General features: G+C 43.6%; 1 protein-coding gene across 6 annotated transcripts in view; it reads left to right on the forward strand.

The window, feature by feature from the left end:
- The first annotated feature begins 5,645 nt into the window (after window positions 1-5,645).
- LOC109908122 (protein phosphatase 1 regulatory subunit 12B) overlaps window positions 5,646-25,231 on the forward strand; it is a 38,213-nt gene continuing 18,627 nt past the window's right edge. For 3 of the 6 annotated variants that reach the window (XM_020506610.2, XM_020506612.2, XM_020506611.2), the window contains exons 1-6: window positions 5,648-5,776; window positions 8,414-8,504; window positions 8,702-8,920; window positions 9,102-9,198; window positions 9,521-9,645; window positions 16,744-16,854. In XM_020506610.2, the coding sequence (XP_020362199.1) occupies window positions 5,757-5,776; window positions 8,414-8,504; window positions 8,702-8,920; window positions 9,102-9,198; window positions 9,521-9,645; window positions 16,744-16,854 (663 nt within the window). In that variant the 5' untranslated portion in view covers window positions 5,648-5,756. Of the gene's footprint in view, window positions 5,777-8,413; window positions 8,505-8,701; window positions 8,921-9,101; window positions 9,199-9,520; window positions 9,646-16,743; window positions 16,855-25,231 lie in introns of all 6 variants that reach the window. The other 3 variants (XM_020506613.2, XM_031794384.1, XM_031794383.1) reach the window with 2 other exon arrangements.

Below are 25,231 nucleotides of genomic sequence, written 5' to 3' on the forward strand. Positions count from 1 at the left end.
AGCCAGGATCTGCCAGAGCCGCCTTTCAGCCAGGATCTGCCAGAGCCGTTAGTCAGCCAGAAGCTGCCAGAGCCGTCAACCAGCATGAGCTATCTCTCAGTCCTGAGCTACCCCTCAGTCCTGAGCTACCCTTCAGTCCTGAGCTACCCCTCGGTCATGAGCTACCCCTCGGTCATGAGTTGCCCCTCAGTCGAGGAGTTTCCTCAGTCAGGAAGCACCCCTCAGTCCAGAGGTGCTCCTCAGTCCAGTGGGGCCCTTTGTTAGGGTTCCTAGGCCAAGGTCGGTGGCGAGGATCGCCACTCAAAGGACGCTAAGGAGGTGGACAAAGACAATGGTGGAGTGGGGTCCACTTCCAGTGCCAGAGCCGCCACCGCGGACAGATGCCCACCCAGACCCTCCTCTATAGGTTTAGGTTGTGCGGTCGGAGTCCGCACCTTGGGGGGGGGGGGGGGGTACTGTCACGTTCTGACCATAGTTCTTTTGTGTTTTCCTTGTTTTAGTGTTGGTCAGGATGTGAGCTGGGTGGGCATTCTATGTTGTGTGTCTAGTTTGTCCGTTTCTATGTATGGCCTGATATGGTTCTCAATCAGAGGCAGGTGTTAGTCATTGTCTCTGATTGGGCACCATATTTAGGTAGCTTGTTTTCTGTTGGGGTTTGTGGGTGGTTGTTTCCTGTCTTTGTGTTCTCTGCACCAGATAGGACTGTTTCGGGTTTTGCCACGTTTGTTATTTTGTATGTGTGTAGTGTTCACATTATTGTCTTTTATTAAAAATGTTGAACACGAACTACGCTGCATTTTGGTCCTCCTCTCCTTCAACGGAAGACAACTGTTACAGTAAATTTCATCATAGGTACACTTCAACTATGACAGACAAAATGAGAAGAAAAAAATCCAGAAAATCACATTGTAAGTATTTGGTCAATAACAAAAGTTTATCTCAATACTTTGTTATATACCCTTTGTTGGCAATGACAGAGGTCAAATGTCTTCTTCACAAGGTTTTCACACACTGTTGCTGGTATTTTGGCCCATTCCTCCATGCAGATCTCCTCTAGAGCAGTGATGTTTTGGGGCTGTTGCTGGGCAACACGGACTTTCAACTCCCTCCAAAGATTTGCTATGGGGTTGAGATCTGGAGACTGGCTAGGCCACTCCAGGACCTTGAAATTCTTCTGACGAAGCCACTCCTTCATTTCCTGGGCGGTGTGTTTGGGATCATTTTCATGCTGAAAGACCCAGCCACGTTTCATCTTCAATGCCCTTGCTGATGGAAGGAGGTTTTCACTCAAAATCTCACGATACATGGGCCCATTCATTCTTTCCTTTACACGGATCAGTCGTCCTGGTCCCTTTGCAGAAAAACAGCCCCAAAGCATGATGTTTACACCCCCATGCTTCACAGTAGGTATGGTGTTCTTTGGATGCAACTCAGCATTCTTTGTCGGCCAAACACGACGAGTTGAGTTTTTACCAAAAAGTTATATTTTGGTTTCATCTGAACATATGACATTCTCCCAATCTTCTTCTGGATCATCCAAATGCTCTCTAGCAAACTTCAGATGGGCCTGGACATGTACTGGCTTAAGCAGGGGGACACGTCTGGCACTGCAGTATTTGAGTCCCTTTTCGGCGTAGTGTGTCACTGATGGTAGGCTTTGTTACTTTGGTCCCAGCTCTCTGCAGGTCATTCACTAGGTCCCCCCGTGTGGTTCTGGGATTTTTGCTCACCGTTCTTGTGATCATTTTGACCCCACGGGGTGAGATCTTGCGTGGAGCCCCAGATCGAGGGAGATTATCAGTGGTCTTGTATGTCTTCCATTTCCTAATAATTCCTCCCACAGTTGATTTCTTCAAACCAAGCTGCTTACCTATTACAGATTCAGCCTTCCCAGCCTGGTGCAGGTCTACAATTTTGTTTCTGGTGTCCTTTGACAGCTCTTTGGTCTTGGCCTAGTGGAGTTTGGAGTGTGACTGTTTGAGGTTGTGGACAGGTGTCTTTTATACTGATAAGAAGTTCAAACAAGTGCCATTAATACAGGTAACGAGTGGAGGACAGAGGAGCCTCTTAAAGAAGAAGTTACAGGTCTGTGAGAGCCAGAAATCTTGCTTGTTTGTAGGTGACCAAATACTTATTTTGCACCGTAATTTGCAAATAAATTCATTAAAAATCCTACAATGTGATTTTCTGGATTTTTTCCCCCTCATTTGGTCTGTCATAGTTGAAGTGTACCTATGATGAAAATTACAGGCCTCTCATCTTTTTAAGTGGGAGAACTTGCACAATTGGTGGCTGACTAAATACTTTTTTGCCCCACTGTACAGTGGGGAGAACAAGTATTTGATACACTGCCAATTTTGCAGGTTTTCCTACTTACAAAGCATGTAGAGGTCTGTAATTTTTATCATGGGTACACTTTCACTGTGAGAGACAGAATCTAAAACAAAAATCCAGAAAATCACATTGTATTATTTTTAAGTAATTCATTTGCATTTTATTGCATGACATAAGTATTTGATCACCTAGCAACCAGTAAGAATTACGGCTCTCGCAGACCTGTTAGTTTTTCTTTAAAGAAGCCCTCCTGTTCTCCACTCATTACCTGTGTTAACTGCACCTGTTTGAACTTGTTACCTGTATAAAAGACACCTGTCCACACACTCAATCAAAAAGACTCCAACCTCTCCACAATGGCCAAGACCAGAGAGCTGTGTAAGGACATAAGGGATTACAGGACATTACTACAGGACATTAGGCAAGCAGCTTGGTGAGAAGGCAACAACTGTTGTTGCAATTATTAGAAAATGGAAGAAGTTCAAGATGACGGTCAATCACCCTCAGTCTGGGGCTCCATGCAAGATCTCACCTCGTGGGGCATCAATGATCATGAGGAAGGTGAGGGATCAGCCCAGAACTACATGTCAGGACCTGGTCAATGACCTGAAGAGAGCTGGGACCACAGTCTCAAAGAAAACCATTAGTAACACACTACGCCGTCATGGATTAAAATCCTGCGGCGCACGCAAGGTCCCCCTGCTCAAGCCAGCGCAAGTCCAGGCCCGTCTGAAGTTTGCCAATGACCATCTGGATGATCCAGGGGAGGAATGGGAAAAGGTCATGTGGTCTGATGAGACAAAAATAGAGCTTTTTGGTCTAAACTCCACTTGCCGTGTTTGGAGGAAGAAGAAGGATGAGTACAACCCCAAGAACACCGTCCCAACCATGAAGCATGGAGGTGGAAACATCATTCTTTGGGATGATTTTCTACAAAGGGGACAGGACGACTGCACCGTATTGAGGGGAGGATGGATGGGGCCATGTATCGCAAGATCTTGGCCAACAACCTCCTTCCCACAGTAAGAGCATTGAAGATGGGTCGTGGCTGGGTCTTCCAGCATGACAACGACCCGAAACACACAGCCAGGGCAACTAAGGAGTGGCTCCGTAAGAAGCATCTCAAGGTCCTGGAGTGACCTAGCCAGTCTCCAGACCTGAACCCAATAGAAAATCTTTGGAGGGAGCTGAAAGTCCGTATTGCCCAGCGACAGCCCTGAAACCTGAAGGATCTGGAGAAGGTCTGTATGAAGGAGTGGGCCAAAATCCCTGCTGCAGTGTGTGCAAACCTGGTCAAGAACTACAGGAAACGTATGATCTCTGTATTTGCAAACAAAGGTTTCTGTACCAAATATTAAGTTCTGCTTTTCTGATGTATCAAATACTTATGTCATGCAATGAAATGCAAATGAATTACTTAAAAATCATACAATGTATGATGATTTTCTGGATTTTTGTTTTAGATTCCGTCTCTCACAGTTGAAGTGTACATATGATAAAAATGATAGACCTCTACATGCTTTGTATGTAGGAAACACTGCAGATTATGCAGGTTATCAAATACTTGTTCTCCCCACTGTATATTGTGGAAAAGTGAGTGTCTGTAATATTTTTCCACATGTCAGTGCATGCCATGTAGTCCAAGGGCCACACACCAAAAATGTGTAGTTCCATAATCTAGAAAATAGACCTGTTAAATCTCAACAACACTATGAAGATAATTCTATAAACATGAATACTGTGTGATTCAAAACTTGCACATGTTTTTTCATTAATCAAAGAAATCATGCATCTTGGGTAATTTCCATCGGAACGTTCCGACGTTGCTATGTTTTACCTTGGTTAATTTTGTTGCACACTGGCACATATAACGTTGTGCGTTCAGTTTCCTTGCATCAGCTAAAGCACCATCACTGATCCAGATGAACCTTGAAATGAGCAATGGTTTTCTCATTTAATATAAGATGTTTTGGCAGCTGTATTTAGCCTACAAGGGCCATCATTGCTCTTGCCTGCTAGCCAAACTAAAGACAGTACAACGTTTGCTAGCTAACACAGCTCTCAAAAGATGGGACTATTAGTCCTTTTACATCGTTTGTCATCTGCATCTGACTTTAATGTGCCCAGCAGGCTATACACTTGTGACCCCCGGTGACCGGGTCATACATGATACATCCTTCGTTCAGGCTGCAAAGGCGTCATTTCATCCTTAATGGGATTTAATGGCCCACATGGAAAATATGTGTACTGTCTTAATAAAACCCAATTTTCCACCACCATGCTAGAGTGGCTAATGCTGCTTCCTGAATGAAGGGTTTTTAATGTACGAGGCGGTCGCAGGGGAGTGTATAGGCAGCTGGGTTAAAGTTGGACGCACAATATGACAAAAAATGTCAAAGGAATAATAGTGCCATCTGGCGCCGGTTGTAACCAAGATGTAACATGGAAATGGCCCAAAATGTGTTTTGATTTCAAAATCGTACCTTTTATTTATAATATTTAGTTAATGTACAACTTTTACAAGTTGTAGATCAGAAATTCTTCAGCTTAATAAAATTACCCCATCTTTTCGAAGGCCTTTTTTGTTCTGTGGCCCTTGGACTAATGTAAGGAATGACTCATGATGAAATCCTGAAAAACACAGATAAGACGTGTGTGTATAGTTGCAAACGCCTGTTTCTGCATTTGCTGGTTTGGTACTGCCAAACACTATGGTTTTCTATTATTTTATCTATTAAGCTAAGTTGATGAGCTACTGCATACTTGAAAATCATTCAATCTGACCAGAAATAATGTCTAACTTGTTCACACCCATCCATGATGTTTTATTCCATTGTTATACGTTAAAGGGTAAGGCCCCAGGAAGTTAATGTGATAATTCACAATGGATTAGTATCATGTTATAGAATTATTTCTACATTTGTAAAGACTGCAACCACTGTGTGTATGTAATACTGCTGTATGTGAACATTTTTAGCATGTTAGAGAAGATCGGCCTGAAGACCAGCACAGAATCACTGATCTACAAATCATCTTCTACCCTCATAATGTGATCAAGTTTGGCAAATCTGCGCAGCACTTGCTAATATCGATCCCATTGAACATGCTTGTTGTGTTCTGTGTGGCGTATAAACTGCATTGCTTGCATCAGGCTCTTGGAGACGCAATTGGCTCAGAGTGCCCCGCAGCCCGCCTATGAGTCTGTATTGAACACACTGTGCCTCGCCTTGCCCAGCTGATGGGGAGGATACAGTCTCTCTCTTTCTCTCTCTCCCTTCCGCCCTGTCCCACTCCTGTCCCTCCCCCGTCCTCCGTTATCGCTCCCTCTCTCTCTTCCAATCACTCCCTCTCTCAGGATCGTATCCGGCCTCTCCCACTGCAGTCTCTCTGCACCGGTCTCTGACCTTCAGCAGCCTGGGACCATGCAAGCCTGCCTGCCCAGGTATGGAACTAATTCCTACCCTGAACCCTATCCTATCTCCCTATCTGCATGACTTCCCTGTGTAGAATGTGAGAATATATGTCTTTTACTTTGATCTGAGAGTGAACGTGGTGCGGCCTCTCACTGGTGTTGCTTGGGATTTCCTGCAAGTGAAAGGTATACCCTTCCCTGGTATTTGAATTGTACTGTGTGGGAACTTGGTGCTCCTGGGTTGTGTTAGCTGAATTTATAGGAGTGTGGGTGTGTATAGTGCTGTACATATTTAGTAAACTAAATGCATTGGCACTCAAATACCTCCCATCACTATGTTTAAATTACAACCCCAACAAATGTATCCTATATAATGCATTTGGTATGGAAATTGGAGATGCTTAAATGAAATTGGACATGCTTAAATCAAATTGAACATGCTTAAAACAAATGTTTTTTATATCCTGCAACGTAAGCAAATGTACTGTAGGACGTCTCCTGTATCACGTTTGCCTCAAGTCATTCCACTGTGTAGAAATGTTGCTGTAGAATCACAGTTTACATTACAATTATTTAGCAGACATTCTTATTCAAAGCGACTCACGGGAGCAATTAGTGTTAAATGCCTTGCACCTCCACAGATTTTTATCGGGGATTCAAACCAGTGACTTTTCGGTTACTGGCCCAGTGTGCTTAACTGGTAGGCTACCTGGCTACATCACAGTTGATAGTAATGTAGCCATCCACAGCCCTGTAGTCAGTGTTAAATAATGTAGTAGGCTGACGTCCTGACCGTCGGTCGACTTAAGCTTTCTCTCACGATGGAGGGTGTGGATGGTGCCTCTCCGGCACAGCAGAAGTTGATTGATCGGCTCTCAGTACAGAAAGAGGGAGGGTGTGCAGCCGGCAGCCGGTACTAGTGGGAACAGCGAGCCATTAGATTGAATGCTGCTTACTCGACTCTTCCCCTCTCTATGGAGCCAATGGCTGCTAACTTGGCTGTCTCTTAGAGGTCATTGATTGGCTACTGTCCACGCTAGAGGCATTAAACATGATCATGAAAGGAATACCACATAACGTCCTAAGAGCATTGTAGTATTGATTGAGGGGGGTTATTTACTGTGAACTTATTGTGTGCTTTGTACAATCCATAGTTGTTTTGTGATTACATTAGGCACTGTATGCACAACTGAACACATTCTGCATACATTTACTTGTGAGAAATAGTATGTAGTAAAAGCAGCTTCACCCAAGTCATTGCATGAAACACATAGTTATTATATGTAACCTCCTGTGAATATTTGTTTTGGTGCAGTACCTTTCAAAACGATCACTTGATTGCACTGCCACCCTCTTATCTTGAAAGGTTTTGTTGATAATTTGAGCATAATGTCACCTCACCCTGATATGTCGTCACCTCGTGCTGTGTTCCAGTACAAGGTGACAAGTGTGTGACCAGAGCATGGCCAGAGTTCATTGAAGCTATTTATAGGGCATGACAGCTACAATGCATTTGGAAAGTAATTCAGACCCTTGACTTTTTCCACATTTTGTTACGTTACAGCCTTATTCTAAAATAGATTTTTTTAAATGATCAATCTACACACACTACCCCATAATAACAAAGCTAAAACTGTTTTTTAGAAATGTTTGCTAATTTATAAAAAACATGAAATTAACTGAAATAGTACATTTACATAAGTATTCAGACCCCTCCCTCAGTCCTGACTAGTCTCCCAGTCCCTGTCACTGAAAAACGTTCCCACAGCATGATGCTGCCACCACCATGCTTCAGCATAGGGATGGTGCCAGGTTTCCTCCAGACGTAACTCTTGGTTTCGTCAGACCAGATAATCTTGTTTCTCATGATCTGAGTCCTTTAGGTGCCTTTTGGCAAACTCCAAGCGGGCTGTCATGTGCCTTTTACTAAGGAGTGGCTTCCGTCTGGCCACTCTACCATAAAGGCCTGAATGGTGGAGTGCTGCAGAGATGGTTGTCCTTCTGGAAGGTTGTCCCATCTCCACAGAGGAACTCTTGAGCTCTTTCAGAGTGACCATCAGGTTCTTGGTCACCTCCCTGACCAAGGCCCTTCTCCCCCGATTGCTCAGTTTGGCCCGGGCGGCCAGCTGTAGGAAGAGTCTTAGTGGTTCCTAACTTCTTCCATTTAAGAATGATGGAGGCCACTGTGTTCTTAGGGACCTTCAATGCTGCATTTTTTGGTACCCTTCCGCAGATATGCGCTTCAACACAATCCTGTCTCTGAGCTCTACAGACAATTCCTTCAACCTCATGACTTGGTTTTTGCTCTGACATGCACGGTCAACTGTGGGACCTTATATAGACAGGTGTGTGCCTTTCCAAATCATCTCCAATCAATTGAATTTACCACAAGTGGACTCTAATCAAGTTGTAGAAAAAGGGTCTGAATACCTATGTAAATAAGGTATGTACTGTTCTTTTTATAAATGTGCAAAAAAAAATATCAACCTGTTTGCACTTTGTCTTTATGCGTTATTGTGTGAATATTGATGAGGAAAATAAATAATTGAATCAATTTTAGAATATGTCTAATGTAACAAAATTTGGAAAAAGTCAAGGGGTTTGAATACTTCCTGAATGCACTGTCTGCCCTGCAAAGTGCTGCTGCCTTGTTTCCAACCTATGCAGGTCCTATCTAACCCCAGTGAGAGATGAGGAGGCAGAGTCTCAGAGGAAGGCCAGATCCCGCCAAGCCAGGCAAACCCGCAGATCCACACAGGTACTAAACAAAACGCACTCCACAGGCCAGGACTGAAAATGCATGTTAAATGGAAATTCTTCATTACAAATCCAAGACTAGGCCCCAAGATAGGAAAACTGGCCCAAAGATATTCTTTGGTATCAATGTGATTTTGTTGGACTATTTATCTGTAGTATCTTGTTGATCTTAGGATGTACTGTCTGTGTCTTCCTCAGGGTGTGACCCTGGCTGAACTGAAGGAAGCTCAGAGGACCAACAGCCTGTCTCCCCTGGACAGAGACAGACAGACAGCAGATGGACATAGCAGACTGACTGACAGGTCCTGTCTGCGGGGGAAATGGGCTGCAGAGGACAGAGGAGAGACCAGGACCAAACTGGCTCAGTCTATGGAGACAGAGGATCACAGTCCCACATGGAGCAGGGAGATAGATGAGGTGGGGATAAAAATGTAATAATTCTGTGTTAGCCTTTCCCCTCAGGATCGTATTGTTGTCATTAGTTATTGTTACAGTAGATAATCTATGATAATGAGAGATCATCTTGTACTATAGTAGCTGCGTAGTTTGAGGTTCAGATGAGCCAAGCATTGAAGTGCAGTTTTTTTCTCATTTCAAGCTCGGAAATCATAGATCAAGGCTGGGGACCATGGAGGCAGAATATTCCTCTGCTAGTGGGCACTATACCAGCCTGGCCAACCGCACATCCTCCAGAGGTCAGAAACCCAACCATTGTACACAGTCACACAGTTATGACTGAATACAGATGTGTTTAAATTTTTCTGCCATGTTCAAGAAGTTGCTTTGTTACAGAAATGTTACTCTTCCCAAATATCCTTGTCATGTGACATACTGTACCATAGGAAGAACAAGTTATACCTGACACCCAGTTTATGTAAGACTTTATACAGTCAGTGGATCAGTTGTTGTTTTTTGTTTTTTTGTTTTTTACTGCAAGATCTCTATAGGATAAATAACTTGTCATGGTAAGGTGCAGTAACTGTTTAGTGATTGTTTCTTATCATGTGAATACTGTAGTTGTTGAATGGAAAGATGAAAACCAGAACCCAATTGAGGATCCCTCCAAACATGTCCTCTCCACAAGAGAGAAACAAGTTCGATTCTGTGACCAAGAGTCAGATGAAGCCTACCAGAATTTTGAGGTATGTGGTGTATGGAGTCTACTAAAAGCAGCACATTTACAAACAATGTCAAAGATAGGATCTTATAGATTTGACATTTTTCAGAATTAAAGGTGAATAAAAACGAAATCCAAATAGTGAGCAAACTACTTTGAGAAATGTCTGTGACATTTTCAGCTACCAGTAGGTGGTGCTAAAAAACACTATAATTTCAGTACAGTACCATTTTCCTCCCAGATGATGGGGCATTTGTTGATGAACATTACATGCTTTTACAATGGGCAATTTTATTAGTATATTATATTACACACCTCACTGATTCTATTGTCATAGCGGGGATTCCTATGATTCTTGAAATATCATATTGCAATTAAGTGTGTGTGTGTGTGTGTTTGCGTGCGTGTGATTGTGATTGTGTGTGTGTGATTAGTTGTGTGTGTTCAAAGCTGCATTTCTTTGATTCACATAATAACAATAGCCTTGTACACAGAGACCATTAAAGAGGATCTGTGATGCAATGATTACAGATGTACTGCAATGTTAGTGTAGTTTGCTTTGGGAGTGTTTGTGATAGGGCTGTTTTGCAATCACAGTGGGAGAGAGTCCAGGGCAGGCTGCAGTACCCACATACCCCCTCTCCTTCTCTTCCCTTCTCTCTCCCTCTCCTACCACATCATACATGCTCGAGGTATCTTGACATTCCATACCATATTGGGCAAAACAGGGAGCTCCTCTTCTGCTTCTCAGCGTTGAATTCTACAGCCATAATTATACTGTAGTCAATTCAACACACTCTCTCTCTCTCTCTCTCTCTCTCTCTCTCTCTCTCTCTCTCTCTCTGTCTCTCTCTCTCTGTCTCTCTGTCTCTCTGTCTCTCTCTCTCTGTCTCTCTGTCTCTCTCTCTCTGTCTCTCTCTCTGTCTCTCTCTCTCTCTCTCTGTCTCTCTCTCTCTCTCTCTCTCTGTCTCTGTCTCTCTCTGTCTCTCTCTATCTGTGATGGTGTGTTCCTTCCACCTGTAGGTTAGGTATCTGCACAGACTGTGTCCATGCAACCAAAGGTGTACATTCCTCCCAGGGCAGAATGGCTGGAAATCCCTTTCAAAACAATATGTTTCAGCAAAAAGCTCACAGTTACTAATTCTGTTAATTTCCCTTAAAGATGGAATCCTCAGTAGGGGGGAAACAGCGCCACTGGCCGCCCCACCACCATTGTTATTGTTTTTATTGCCGAACTGAGGAGCATGGTAAACAAATTGCAGTACAGTATAGTGCTCTTCTATCGTGCGTGCAATTATGTCAGAGAGGAAATAACAGTGTTAGTTGTTTGCAGTAACTTCTTTGTTGTTGTAATATTGCAAACGGTCGTGGCAGTTTCACCATTAGGAATTCCAACTTGAATGGTCTTACAGTGAAATGGAGATGTAGTCCACAATCATCTCCTTAGTCTTGGTTACGTTGAGGGAGAGGTTGTTATTCTGGCACCACCAGGCCATGTCTCTGACCTCCTCTCTATAGGTCTTGTCATTGTCAGAGATCAGGCCTACACTGTTGTGTCATCTGCAAACTTAATGATGGTTTTGGAGACGTGCCAGGACACGTAGTCGTGGGTGAACAGGGAGTACAGGAGGGGACTGAGCACGCACCCCTGGGGAGCTCCAGTTTTGAGGATCAGCATGGCAGATGTGTTGCTACCTACCCTCATCACCTTGGGTGATCACCTTGGGGCCCGTCAGGAAGTCCAGGATCCATAGCTTAGTGATGAGCTTTGAGGTTACTATGGTGTTGAACGCTGAGCTGTAGTCAATGAATAGCATTCTCACGTAGGTGTTTCTTTTGTCCAGGTGGGAAAGGGCAGTGTGGAGTGCAATAGAGATTGCACCATCTGTGGATCTATTTGGGCGGTATGTGAGCCATTACCAGCCTTTCAAAGCACTTCATGGCTACGGACGTGAGTGCTATGGGTCTGTAGTCATTTAGGCAGGTTGCCTTAGTGTTCTTGGGCACAGGGACTATGGTGGTCTTCTTGAAACATGTTGGTATTACAGACTCAATCAGGGACATGTTGAAAATGTCAGTGAAGACACCTGCCAGTTGGTGAGCACAAATCAAATAAAAGTTTATTTGTCACGTGCGCTGATACAACAGGTGTAGATCTTACAGTGAACTGCTCGGAGCACACGTCCTGGTAATCCATCTGGCCCCGCAGCCTTGTGAATGTTGACCTGTTTAAAGGTCTTACTCACGTCGGCTATGGAGGGACTGATCACACAGTCATCTGGATCAGCTGATGCTCTCATGCATGCCTCAGTGTTGCTTGCCTCGAAGCGAGCATAGAAGTGATTTAGCTCATCTGGTGTCACTGGGCAGCTGGCAGCTGTGCTTCCCTTTGTTTTCTGTAATAGTTCGCAAGTCCTGCCACATAAGATGAGCGTCAGAGCCGGTGTTGTACAATTCAATCTTAGCCCTGTATTGGCGCTTTGCCTGTTTGATGGTTCGTCGCAGCGCATAGCAGGATTTCTTATACGCTTATACGGTTAGAGTCACGCACCTTGAAAGCGGCAGCTCTACCCTTTAGCTCAGTGTGAATCTTGCCTGCAATCCATGGTTTCTGGTTGGGGTATGTATGTACAGTCACTGTGGGGATGACATCCTCGATGCACTTATTGACAAAGCCAGTGACTGATGTGGTGTAGTTCTCAATGCAATCGGAAGAATCCCAGAAGATGTTCCAGTCTGTGATAGCAAAACAGTCCTGTAGTTTAGCATCTGCTTCATCTGACCACTTTTTTTATAGACCGGGTCACTGGTGCTTCCTGCTTTAATTTTTGCTTGTAAACAGGAATCAGGAGAACAGAATTGTGGTCAGATTTACCAAATGGAGGGCGAGGGAGAGATTTGTATGCATCTCTGTGTCTGGAGTACAGGTGATCTAGAATTTGTTTTCCCTCTGGTTGCGAATATAACATGTTGATAGAGATTAGTTAAAACTGATTTAAGTTTCCTTGCATTAAAGTCTCCGACCACTAGGAGCACTGCCTCTGGGTGCTCGGTTTCCTGTTTGCTTATTACCTTATATAGCTGGCTTAGTGCCAGCATCTGTCTGTGGTGGTAAATAAACAGCCACGAAAAGTATAGATGAAAACTCTCTTGGCAAATAGTGTGGTCTACAGTTTATCATAAGATACTCTACTTCAGGCGAGCAAAATCTAGAGACTTCCTCAGATTTTGTGCACCCCCCCCCCCGTCTTTCCAGAGTGTGCTGTTCTATCTTGCCGGTGCAGCGTATATCCTGCTAGCTGAATATCCATGTCATCATTCAGCCACGTTTCCGTGAAACATAAGATGTTACAGTTTTTGATGTCCGGTTGGTAGGATATTGGTGATCGTACCTCATCTAATTTATTGTCCAATGATTGTACGTTGGCGAGTAATATTGACGGTAACGGCAGCTTTCCCACTCACATTCTGCGGATCCTTACGAGGCACCCCGCTCTGTGTCCTCTGTACCTGCGTCTCTTTCTCTTGCCAATTACGGGGATGTTGGTCTTGTCGGGTGCTTTTTGAAGCAAAAAATCTTTGTTCCATCTGAGGTGATTAATCACTGTCCTGATATTCAGAAGCTTTTTTTTTGTCGTAAGATACGGTGGCAGAAACATTATGTACAAAATAAGTTACAAATAATGTGGGGGAAAAAACACATAATAGCACAATTGGTTAGGCGCTCGTAAAACTGCTGCCATTTTATTAATGGGAGTGGGCTAAGGCAATTTGGTGGATGCCTGGACGTGGAGAGGAGTCACAGAGTAGAATGTAGATTAACATGAGGATGGTATACTGTATACTATAGTGTGAAAGGGATAGTGATAGCTTTTTGAGCTCACTGTCTCTATCACCGTCCTGCTGTCCTAAGGTGGAATCCCAGACATGGACGGTCAGTAACATGAGCGTTCCTCAGCGTTAACCAAGGACCTAAATCTGACTGTGATAATGCCCCCCCCCCCCCCTCCCCATCCAGTGAGCATGGTTTCATCTGGAAAGGATGGAAGGGTGCCCACAGGCCCCATTACCAACGATGACCTCTGCCTGCCTCTATAATGATCTGAGCAGACTCTCTCCTCTCTCTCTCTGCTTTTCAAGAAGAGAGCCCAGAGACAGGTGCAGTAGATCTCAGCTGAAGACCTTACGGCTTTCACTGCTCTGTAAGGGGATTATTAACGGGGAGGCTGAGAGAAAGAACGAGGGAGAGAAAGAGAGAGAAATAGAGTGAGAGACTTTGCTGCCAGGCATAATTACTACTTTCTCCTGCTCCTGATGTTTAGATTAAGTTATCAGGGAGAGCCTTCTGTTCTCCCTCTATCGTCACAGACCTGATTATTCACTTATTCAGAATTCATGACAGCTCTGAGAGCTAAACACAGGACTGTTTGTTAGACTCTCAATGTAAGGAGAGATAGTTCTGGATAGCCCATCACGGCATGGAGCTTAGCTGTGTGTGCTACAGAGATTCAGCAGTTCTGCTGCTGCAGTTAGCAGGTTGGCTTAGGAGGGTTGAGGGTAGCATTAGAACCCCAGAGTATCTGTGACCTCTCTCAGAACTCATAATCTCTCAGCTGTGACTTAGGCCAAGGCACAGCTCAACCCCCATAAAGATGCTAAAGATCACTAGACCGGTGAAGGCAGGAAAACAGATGGAGAGAGTGTATGTCTGTCTGCAGGTATCTGTATGTTTTATTATATGTGTCTCTGTGCATTTATATGTGTTTGGGTTTTGGCCTCTATGTGATTTGCAGAATGACCACACACCAGGGACCTGTCTCTGCCAGGAACACCTACATTAGTGGAGCAGCCACTATCCACTTCTTGAAAACTCTTTCTTTTACACCTGTCAGAGTAACATATGACAAAACACAAATTACTTTACTCCAAAGTAAGTGTTTAAGGACCAGAGTTATTCTGAGTTGGAAGTGGAGATAGAGGAGAGGAGGGGACCCTAGCCAAGTGATGTATGAGAATGTTCCATATTGAAAGTCATAAAGGAGAGAGCCAGTCTACTCGACCTAAGCCCCAGATCCAGTGTGTGGAACTTCAGCTGAAATCAACTCTTTATATAGGTCTCAGCAGGCATTTCTCCACAGCCAAGGCCAGTGCAGTTCACTGCCACAGGGAAGCCATTTGACTACCTGATGAGCTAGTAGGAACTCAGACTGTCCAGCAGACTCACACAGATGGTCTGTGAAGCTGGTTGAATATGTATTGGAACAATCCATATGAACAGATTGGAATCTCATATATCAGGATTTATATTACGTGAAACTTCAGTGGTGCTTATCTTAAACTATGGGCCATAAAGCACACGTAATGTATAATTGATATGACATGACAAGTCAAAACTCCAGGAAAAGTACTCTGCCTACACACCAATGTTTAAAATCACAGAGAGATCTAATGTGAAAAATCAATGTACATAAAGAAAAGAATAATCTCAGTTTGAATATTTATTTTTCTCTTATTGTGTCTCGTTTCTTTTCTGCAGTTGAATGGTTGTATTTGCCATGTGCAATGGTCACTGGGTCCACTCGGTAAAAAGGAGAGAAACAGGAGAGACAGACCTCTGTCCTCAGTATGACTCAAAGCAAGGGGATGGGAGCGTGCCAGGCCAGGGCTCAACACAAGACCGCCAGGCCAGCATTCAATTCTCTCTCATGCACTCTCTCATGCACTCTCTCTGTCTCTCTCTCTCTCTCTCTCTCTCTCTCTTTCTGTGTCTCTCTCTCTCTCTCTTTCTCTGTCTCTCTCTCTGTCTCTTTCAGTAGATGAGCGAAGAGGATAAAAGAGTTCAGGAAGAGCCACAGCACTGCAAACCTCTTTAAAAAGAAAGTAGCAGTGAGCCTCTGGCCTGTGTGAGCAGAATCTGAGAGGGAGGGATGTGAGGATGGGGGATTGTGTATGATAGAAAGAGAAACGTAGCAGCAACTTAATACTTCAGTGCTCTAGAATCCAATGCAGTTGCCACAGATTGAGTCATTGTTGACAGGCCTCTGTGTGTGTGAGGTAACCGATATTGCAGGAAGAAATCAAAACCACTATGGAGTGGAGGGTTGCCTTAAAATTAGCATGTGAGCTTAGCTCACTTTACAGTGCAGCATGGCAAGTACTATGAAACAGATTGTGGAAAGGAGAAAGGGCTCGGACACAGTGGCTCGACATCCAAATGTCAACACTCATACTAACATTACTTCTTCCCAGTGCATCATGGGAGGACAGGGTTACTTGATGGGTCACTGTTGATCTTGACTCCCCCCAAGTGTTAAAGCTGAACCTCTGGAACCTCAGTATCAGCCCCCTACTTCTGTCTGTCTACTTCCCCCTCTACTTATCCTCATCCACATCAATGGACAGCTTTAGCCCAGAGCTTGTACACAGCAGAGCCTCTGGCAGCCTGCCAGAGAGTTCTGCCAGAGCTAGAGTGAGCAGGGAAAGGCGAGAGAGGGGAGGAGGGTGAGAGAGAGAGTTGGGACAGGAGAGAGGAGAGTTGAGGGGGAGGTAAAAGGAAAGAGAGTGGATATTTAGAGAAACATGGGATAAGAGATCATCTGGAACAAACCTTTCACTGTGGTTGGGTTTATCTTTGGATGTGAGGACTTAGTGTGTTGTGTCGACTTTGATGTACGAAAGGGTCTCGGAGTAATGAAGCTGTGATCTAACAATCCTCAACTAAGTTGATTTGTCTACTTTTTAAGAAAAACAGAGGTGCATGTCTTTGTAGGAGTTGTACTAGCCAAAAGGAGAAATAGCTATTTTGGTTGTTTTCATTCTTGTCCAATGATCACTTTGCAGAAGAAGGGAAGGTAGGTCATATCAGCAGCAATATTTCTAAAGTTAGCAGTGGTCTCTCTCTCCAGCCCTCTGGACTGTGGAGCGGGCTCCTCACACACACCTGTTGGTCAGGATCCCCAGTCAGGGGAGCGCAGCAGCAACAACAGCCATAGGTATCTGCATGGGTGTAGCCTAAGAGGAGATCTGTGGATCTGTGCAGTTGTTGTCTGTTCTGGATTGGAAGCCTCTGTCTGTGGATGTTACTGTAGAGGCTTGACCAGACCTGCCTCTGTGTCCTGGGTAGAGTGTGGAGATGTCATCTATGTACCCCCGCACCAAGGAGCTGTCCAGGACTAGGAAGTCTCTGTCCGACTCACCACCCTCTTCACCCTCTCCTACCGCCAAGAACTTCAGAGTAAGACCCCAACTTTTTTCTCACTGTCGGAACCTCAGAGTAGTCATGGTTTTTCCGCTTTAAACTTATTTAAACTGTAGAAACAAGCACTTTCTGTTCGTATGAATTCCTAAGATTTTGCATCTGTCTCAGAGTATCACTGATAATCCCTAATTAACTGTGTGTGGGTGTGTGACTCTAAAGCGACTTGTAGCTATCAAAGGCTCTTAAATGCTGATTAAGTTTTGGCCGGTTTACTCCCAGCTCCTATTGGAATTGTGACATCTGTAGTGTGCTGATCCAATATCCATTTTCATTCAACCTAAACTAAACACCTTACAGTACATGGGTGTTAATTAAGCAATAAGGCACGAGGGGGTGTGGTATATGGCCAATATACCACGGCTAAGGGCTGTTCTTAGGCACGATGTAAAGGCAAAGGCAAGGCAATGGGTGGTTACCTTGAAGAAGCTAAAATATAAAATATATTTCCATTTGTTTAACACTTTTTTGGTTACTACATGATTCCATATGTGTTATTTCATAGTTTTGATGTCTTCACTATTATACTACAATGTAGAAAATAGTAAAAATAACAAAAAAAAACTTTAAACAGTAGGTGTGTCCAAACTTTTGACTGGTACTGTATGTATTTAGATGTGTGCTCTGAAGGCTCCTTAACACATGATTGGACGGGTCATTGTTCCAACCACTTGAGTGTTTCACAACCCTTGAAAGAGAGAGAGGGAAGGAGGGAGTATCTGCTGTGAAGTGCTGTGCACATGGCCACTTATTCTGGAAAATATTGAAACATTCCATCTGCCATTTCCTGTTGTTGTTTTTCAGAATGTCTTATTCTCATGTTTTATTTATTGATATGATTTACGTTTACTGATGTGTTATTTATTACTGCATTATTTCATGGTGTTGCCTTTCCTTTAGTAGCAATATATGCTAGTTTAAATAATAAAACAAACTAGAAGAAATGGATTTTCAAATGGAAGTAATGGGATTCCATATTAGAGAGGCACAGAATCAGGTGCTAAATTATCATGACCCCCCACCCCCACCCCCACTATCTCAGTACTGACAGTACCGTATCATGACCACCCACTACCTCAGTACTGACAGTACCGTATCATGACCACCCACTACCTCAGTACTGACAGTACCGTATCATGACCACCCAATACCTCAATACTGACAGTACCGTATCATGACCACCCACTACCTCAGTACTGACAGTACCGTATCATGACCACGCACTACCTCAGTACTGACAGTACCGTATCATGACCACCCACTACCTCAGTACTGACAGTACCGTATCATGACCACCCACTACCTCAGTACTGACAGTACCGTATCATGACCACCCACTACCTCAGTACTGACAGTACAGTATCATGACCACCCACTACCACAGTACTGACAGTACCGTATCATGACCCCCCACTACCACAGTACTGACAGTACCATATCATGACCTCCCCACTACCACAGTACCGTATTTGGTATTTTATTAGGATCCCCATTAGTTGTTGCAAAAGCAGCAGTTACTCTTCCTGGGGTCCATGCAAAACATGAAATATAATACAGAATGACATAATACAGCACCTCAATAGACAAGAACAGCTCAAGGACAGAACTACATACTTTTTTTTTAAAGACACACACAGCCTACATATCAATGCATACACACAAACAATCTAGGTCAAATACGGGAGAGGCGTTGTGCAGTGAGGTGTTGCTTTATGCTGTTTATTTGAGCAATATGAGGGAAGTTATATGGAAGGAAGTGCAATAAGGGCGCTATATAATACTGTAATTTGTTCTGGATTTGGAGACTGTGAAAAGACCCCTGGTGGCATAACTGGTGGGATAAGTGTGTGTGTCAGAGTTTGTGTAAGTTGACTATGCAAACAATTTGGGTTTTTCAACACAATTTTTCTTATAAAAAGAAGTGATGCAGTCAGCCTCTCCTCAACTCTTAGCCAAGAGAAACTGGCATGCAAAGTATATACAGTTGAAGTCGGATGTTTACATACACCTTAGCCAAATACATTTAAACTACATTTTTCACAATTCCTGACATTTAATGCTAGTAAAGAATTCCCTGTCTTGGGTCAGTTAGGATCACCACTTTATTTTAAGAATGTGAAATGTCAGAATAATAGTAGAGAGAATAATTTCCCAGTGGGTCAGAAGTTTACATACACTCAATTAGTATTTGGTAACATTGCCTTTAAATTGTTTAACTTGGGTCCAACGTTTCAGGTAGCCTTCCACAAGCTTCCCACAATAAATTGGGTGAATTTTGGCCCATTCCTCCTGACAGAGCTGGTGTAACTGAGTCAGGTTTGTAGGCCTCCTTGCTCGCACACGCTTTTTCAGTTCTGCCCACAAATGTTCTATAGGATTGAGGTCAGGGCTTTGCGATGGCCACTCCAATACCTTGACTTTGTTGTCCTTAAGCCATTTTGCCACAACTTTGGAATTATGCTTGGGGTCATTGTCCATTTGGAAGACAAATTTGCGACCAAGCTTTAACTTCCTGACAGATGTCTTGAGATGTTGCTTCAATATATCCAGATACTTTTCCTGCCTCATGATGCCATCTGTTTTGTGAAGTGCACCAATCCCTCCTGCAGCAAATCACCCCCACAACATGATGCTGCCACCCCCGTGCTTCACGGTTGGGATGATGTTCTTCGGCTTGCAGGCATCCCCCTTTTTCCTCCAAACATAACGATGGGCATTATGGCCAAACAGTTTTATTTTTGTTTCATCAGACCAGAGGACATTTCTCCAAAAAGTACAATCTTTGTCCCCATGTGCAGTTGCAAACTGTAGTCTGACTTTTTTATGGCGGTTTTGGAGCAGTGGCTTCTTCCTTGTTGAGCAGCCTTTCGGTAATGTCGATATAGGACTCGTTTTAATGTGGATATAGATACTTTTGTGCCTGTTTTCTCCAGCATCTTCACAAGGTCCTTTGCTGGTGTTCTGGGATTGACTTGCAGTTCTTTTCACACCAAAGTATGTTCATCTCTAGGAGACAGAATGCGTCTCCTTCTTGAGCGGTATGACGGCTGCCTGGTTCAAGCAAAGAGGCACTGAGTTTGAAGGAAGGCCTTGAAATACATCCACAGGTACACCTCCAATTGACTCAAATGATGTCAATCAGAAGCTTCTAAAGCCATGACATCATTTTCTGGAATTTTCCAAGCTGTTTAAAGGCACAGTCAACTTAGTGCGTGTAATCTTCTAACCCACTGGAATTGTGATACAGTAAATTACAAGTGAAATAATCTGTCTGTAAACAATTGTTGGAATAATTACCTGTGTCATGCACAAAGAAGATGTCCTAACCGATTTGCCAAAACTGTAGTTTGTTAACAAGAAATGTGCGGAGTGGTTGAAAAACGAGTTTTAATGACTCCAACCCAAGTGTATGTAACCTTCCGGCTTCAACTGTATATCAGCCCTCTGATTACAATGAAGAGCAAAATGTGACGCTCTGTTCTGGGCCAGCTGCAGATTAACTAGGTCTTTCCTTGCAACGCTGGACCACACGACTGGACAATAATCAAGATTAGACAAAACTAGATCCTGCAGAAAACTAGATCCTTGCTTTATTACGGACAGACCTCTCCCCATCTTTACAACCATTGAATCTCTATGTTTTGACCAGGACAGTTTACAATCTAAGGTAACGCCATGTAATTCAGTCTCCTCAACTTGTTCAACAGCCACACCATTCATTACAAAATTCAGATGAGGTCTAGAACTTAAGAAATTATTTGTACAAAATATATTATTACTGGCCACCCATTCCAAAACAGACTGCAACTCTTTGTTAAGGGTTTCAGTGACTTCATTAGCTGTGGTTGCTTGATGCGTATATGGTTGAATCATCAGCATACACGGAGACACATGCTTTGTTAGGTAACCTGCCTAAATGACTAACGACCATGACTCACATCAACACCATTATCCCAGAAACCCTAGACCCACTCCAATTTTTATACCGCGCCAACAGATCCACAGATGATGCAATCTCTATTGCACTCCACACTGCCCTTTCCCACCTGGACAAAAGGAACACCTACGTGAGAATGCTATTCATTGACTACAGCTCAGCGTTCAACACCATAGTGCCCTCAAAGCTCATCAATAAGCTAAGTACCCTGGGACTAAGCACCTCCCTCTGCAACTGGATCCTGGACTTCCTGACAGGCCGCCCCCAGGTGGTAAGGGTAGGTAACAACACATCCACCATGCTGATCCCCAACACAGGGACCCCTCAGGGGTGCGTGCTCAGTCCCCTCCTGTACTCCCTGTTCACTTATGACTGCATGGACAGGCAGGACTCCAAAACCATCATTAAGTTTGCCGATGACACACCAGTGGTAGGCCTGATCACCGCCAATGACGAGATAGCCTATATGGAGGAGGTCAGAGACCTGGCCGTGTGGTGCCACGATAACAACCTCCCTCTCATTGTGATCAAGACAAGGGAGATGATTGTGGACTACAGGAAAAAGAAGACTGAGCACGCCCCCATTCTCATTGACGGGGCTGCAGTGGAGCTGGTTGAGTCCGAACGGCCCAGTACATCACTGGGGCCAAGCTTCCTGCCATCCAGGACCTCTATACCAGGCGGTGTCAGATGAAGACCCTAAAAAATTTCAAAGACTCCAGCCACCCTCGTCATAGACTCTTCTCTCTGCTACCGCACGGCAAGTGGTACCGGAGCGCCAAGTCTAGGTCCAAGAGGCTTCTAAACAACTTATACCCCCAAGCCATAAGACTCCTGAACACCTAATCAAATGACTACCCAGACTATTTGCATTGCACCCCCCCCCCTCTCCCCTTCTTTTACACCTCTGCTATTCTCTGTTGTTATCATCTATGCATAGTCACTTTAACTCTTTGTACATGTACATTTCACCTCAACTAACTGATGCACCCGCACATTGACTCTGTACTGGTACCCCCCTGTATATAGTCTAGCTATTGTTATTTTACTGCTGCTCTTTAATTACTTTTTACTTTTATTACTTATTATTTTCCGTATTTTTTAAACTGCATTGTTGGTTAGGGGCTTGTAAGTAAGCATTTCACTGTATGGTCTACACCTGTTGTATTCGGCGCATGTGACTAATAACATTTGATTAGATTTGTTTAATGCCTCAACTATCCAGTGCCTCCGCACATTGAATCTGTACCGCCACCCCCTGTATATAGTGTTATTTTTTACTACTGCTCTTTAATTACTTGTTACTTTTCTCTTATTCTTATCCGTATTTTTTGAAACTGCACTGTTGGATAGGGGCTCGTAAGTAATCATTTCACTGTATGGTCTACACCGGTTGTATCCAGCGCATGTGACTAATAAAATTTGATTTGATTTGGCAGGTCATTGGTAAAAATAGAAAAGAGTAGAGGGCCTAGAGAGCTGCCCTGCGTCACACTACACTTTACATGTTTGACATGAGAGAAGCTTCCATTAAAGAAACCCCTTTTAGTTATATTAGATAGATAGCTCAATAACACAAGTTCTTTCAACAACAGGTTATGGTCAATCATATCAAAGGCTGCACTGAAATCTAACAGTACAGCTCCCACAATCTTTGTATTATCCCTTTCTTTCAACCAATCATCAGTCATTTGTGTCAGTGCAGTACTATTGAGTGCCCTTCTATATAAGCATGCTGAAATAATTGTATTTGGTCAAATACAATTTTTTCCAACAGTTTGCTAAGAGCTGGCAGCAGGCTTATAGGTCTGCTGTTAGAACCAGCAAAGGCCGCTTTACAACTCTTGGGTAGCGGAATTACTTTGGCGTCCCTCCAGGCCTGAGGACAAAGACTTTCCTCTCAACTCAGATTAAAAATATGACAGATAGGAGTGGCTATAGAGTCAGCTACTATCCTCAGTAGCTTTCCATCTAAGTTGTCAATGCCAGGAGGTTTGTCATTATTGATCGATAACAATACTTTTTCCACCTCTCCTAACTAACTCTAACATTACTAAATTCAAACTTGCAATGCCTTTTTTTTAAATATTTGTTAAAAAAAATGTATCCCCTTTTCTCCCCAATTTCGTGGTATCCAATTGTTAGTAGTTACTATCTTGTCTCATCGCTACAAGTCCCGTACGGGCTCGGGAGAGATGAAGGTCGAAAGCCATGCGTCCTCCAAAACACAACCCAACCAAGCCGCACTGCTTCTTAACACAGCTCGCATCCAACCCAGAAGCCAGCCACACCAATGTGTCGGAGGAAACACCGTGCACCTGGCGACCTGGTTAGCGTGCACAGCGCCCAGCCCGCCACAGGAGTTGCTAGTGTGCGATGAGACAAGGATATCCCTACCGGCCAAACCCTCTCTAACCCGGACGACGCTAGGCCAATTGTGCATCGCCGGACCTCCCGGTCGGGGCCGACTGCGACAGAGCCTGGGCGCAAACCCAGAGTCTCTGGTGGCACAGCTATCACTGTGATGCAGTACCCTAGACCATTGCACCACCCGGGAGGCCCCCGCAATGCCTTTCTTTCATAATTTTTTTATGCATGAATACAATTGCTCACTGTTTGTTGTTGGCGTTTCCTGCCTAAGTTTTCCCACTTTGCCAATTATTTGAATGATTATTTAATTGGCAATGTCAAATGGTTTTGTGATGAATAATTTATTTATTTATTTTTATTTATTTTACCTTTATTTAACCAGGTAGGCAAGTTGAGAACAAGTTCTCATTTACAATTGCGACCTGGCCAAGATAAAGCAAAGCAGTTCGACAGATAAAACGACAGAGTTACACATGGAGTAAAAACAAACATACAGTCAATAATGCAGTATAAACAAGTCTATATACAATGTGAGCAAATGAGGTGAGAAGGGAGGTAAAGGCAAAAAGGCCATGATGGCAAAGTAAATACAATATAGCAAGTAAAATACTGGAATGGTAGTTTTGCAATGGAAGAGTGTGCAAAGTAGAAATAAAAATAATGGGGTGCAAAGGAGCAAAATAAATAAATAAATAAAAATTAAATACAGTTGGGAAAGAGGTAGTTGTTTGGGCTAAATTATAGGTGGGCTATGTACAGGTGCAGTAATCTGTGAGCTGCTCTGACAGTTGGTGCTTAAAGCTAGTGAGGGAGATAAGTGTTTCCAGTTTCAGAGATTTTTGTAGTTCGTTCCAGTCATTGGCAGCAGAGAACTGGAAGGAGAGGCGGCCAAAGAAAGAATTGGTTTTGGGGGTGACTAGAGAGATATACCTGCTGGAGCGTGTGCTACAGGTGGGAGATGCTATGGTGACCAGCGTGCTGAGATAAGGGGGGACTTTACCTAGCAGGGTCTTGTAGATGACATGGAGCCAGTGGGTTTGGCGACGAGTATGAAGCGAGGGCCAGCCAACGAGAGCGTACAGGTCACAATGGTGGGTAGTATATGGGGCTTTGGTGATAAAACGGATTGCACTGTGATAGACTGCATCCAATTTGTTGAGTAGGGTATTGGAGGCTATTTTGTAAATTACATCGCCAAAGTCGAGGATTGGTAGGATGGTCAGTTTTACAAGGGTATGTTTGGCAGCATGAGTGAAGGATGCTTTGTTGCGAAATAGGAAGCCAATTCTAGATTTAACTTTGGATTGGAGATGTTTGATATGGGTCTGGAAGGAGAGTTTACGGTCTAACCAGACACCTAAGTATTTGTAGTTGTCCACATATTCTAAGTCAGAGCCGTCCAGAGTAGTGATGTTGGACAGGCGGGTAGGTGCAGGTAGCGATCGGTTGAAGAGCATGCATTTAGTTTTACTTGTATTTAAGAGCAATTGGAGGCCACGGAAGGAGAGTTGTATGGCATTGAAGCTTGCCTGGAGGGTTGTTAACACAGTGTCCAAAGAAGGGCCGGAAGTATACAGAATGGTGTCGTCTGCGTAGAGGTGGATCAGGGACTCACCAGCAGCAGAATAAGCCATCTGATTCAATGAAAGATGTTGTTCAATTTGTCTTTCTGCCCATAATTTAATTTGAAGTACTCCCAAGTGTTTTTCCATAGTTCTTTATATCATTGATCTTGGCTTCATAATACAGTTTCTTCTTCTTTTTGTTGAGTTTAGTCACATAATTTCTCAATTTGCAGTAAGTCAGCCAGTCAGACGTGCAGCCAGACTTATTAGCCACTCCTTTTGCCTCATCTCTTTCAACCATACCGTTTTTCAATCCCTCATCATTCCATGGAGCCTTAACAGTTCTAACAGTCAGTTTCTTAATAGGTGCATGTTTATCAATAATTGAAAGAAGCAATTTCATAAATGTATCAAGTGCAGCATCTGGATGCTCCTCATTAATCACATCAGACCAACAAATATTTTTTATATCATCCACATAAGA

This window comes from Oncorhynchus kisutch, linkage group LG17, assembly GCF_002021735.2.
Source record: "Oncorhynchus kisutch isolate 150728-3 linkage group LG17, Okis_V2, whole genome shotgun sequence".
NCBI classification, from domain to species: domain Eukaryota; kingdom Metazoa; phylum Chordata; class Actinopteri; order Salmoniformes; family Salmonidae; genus Oncorhynchus; species Oncorhynchus kisutch.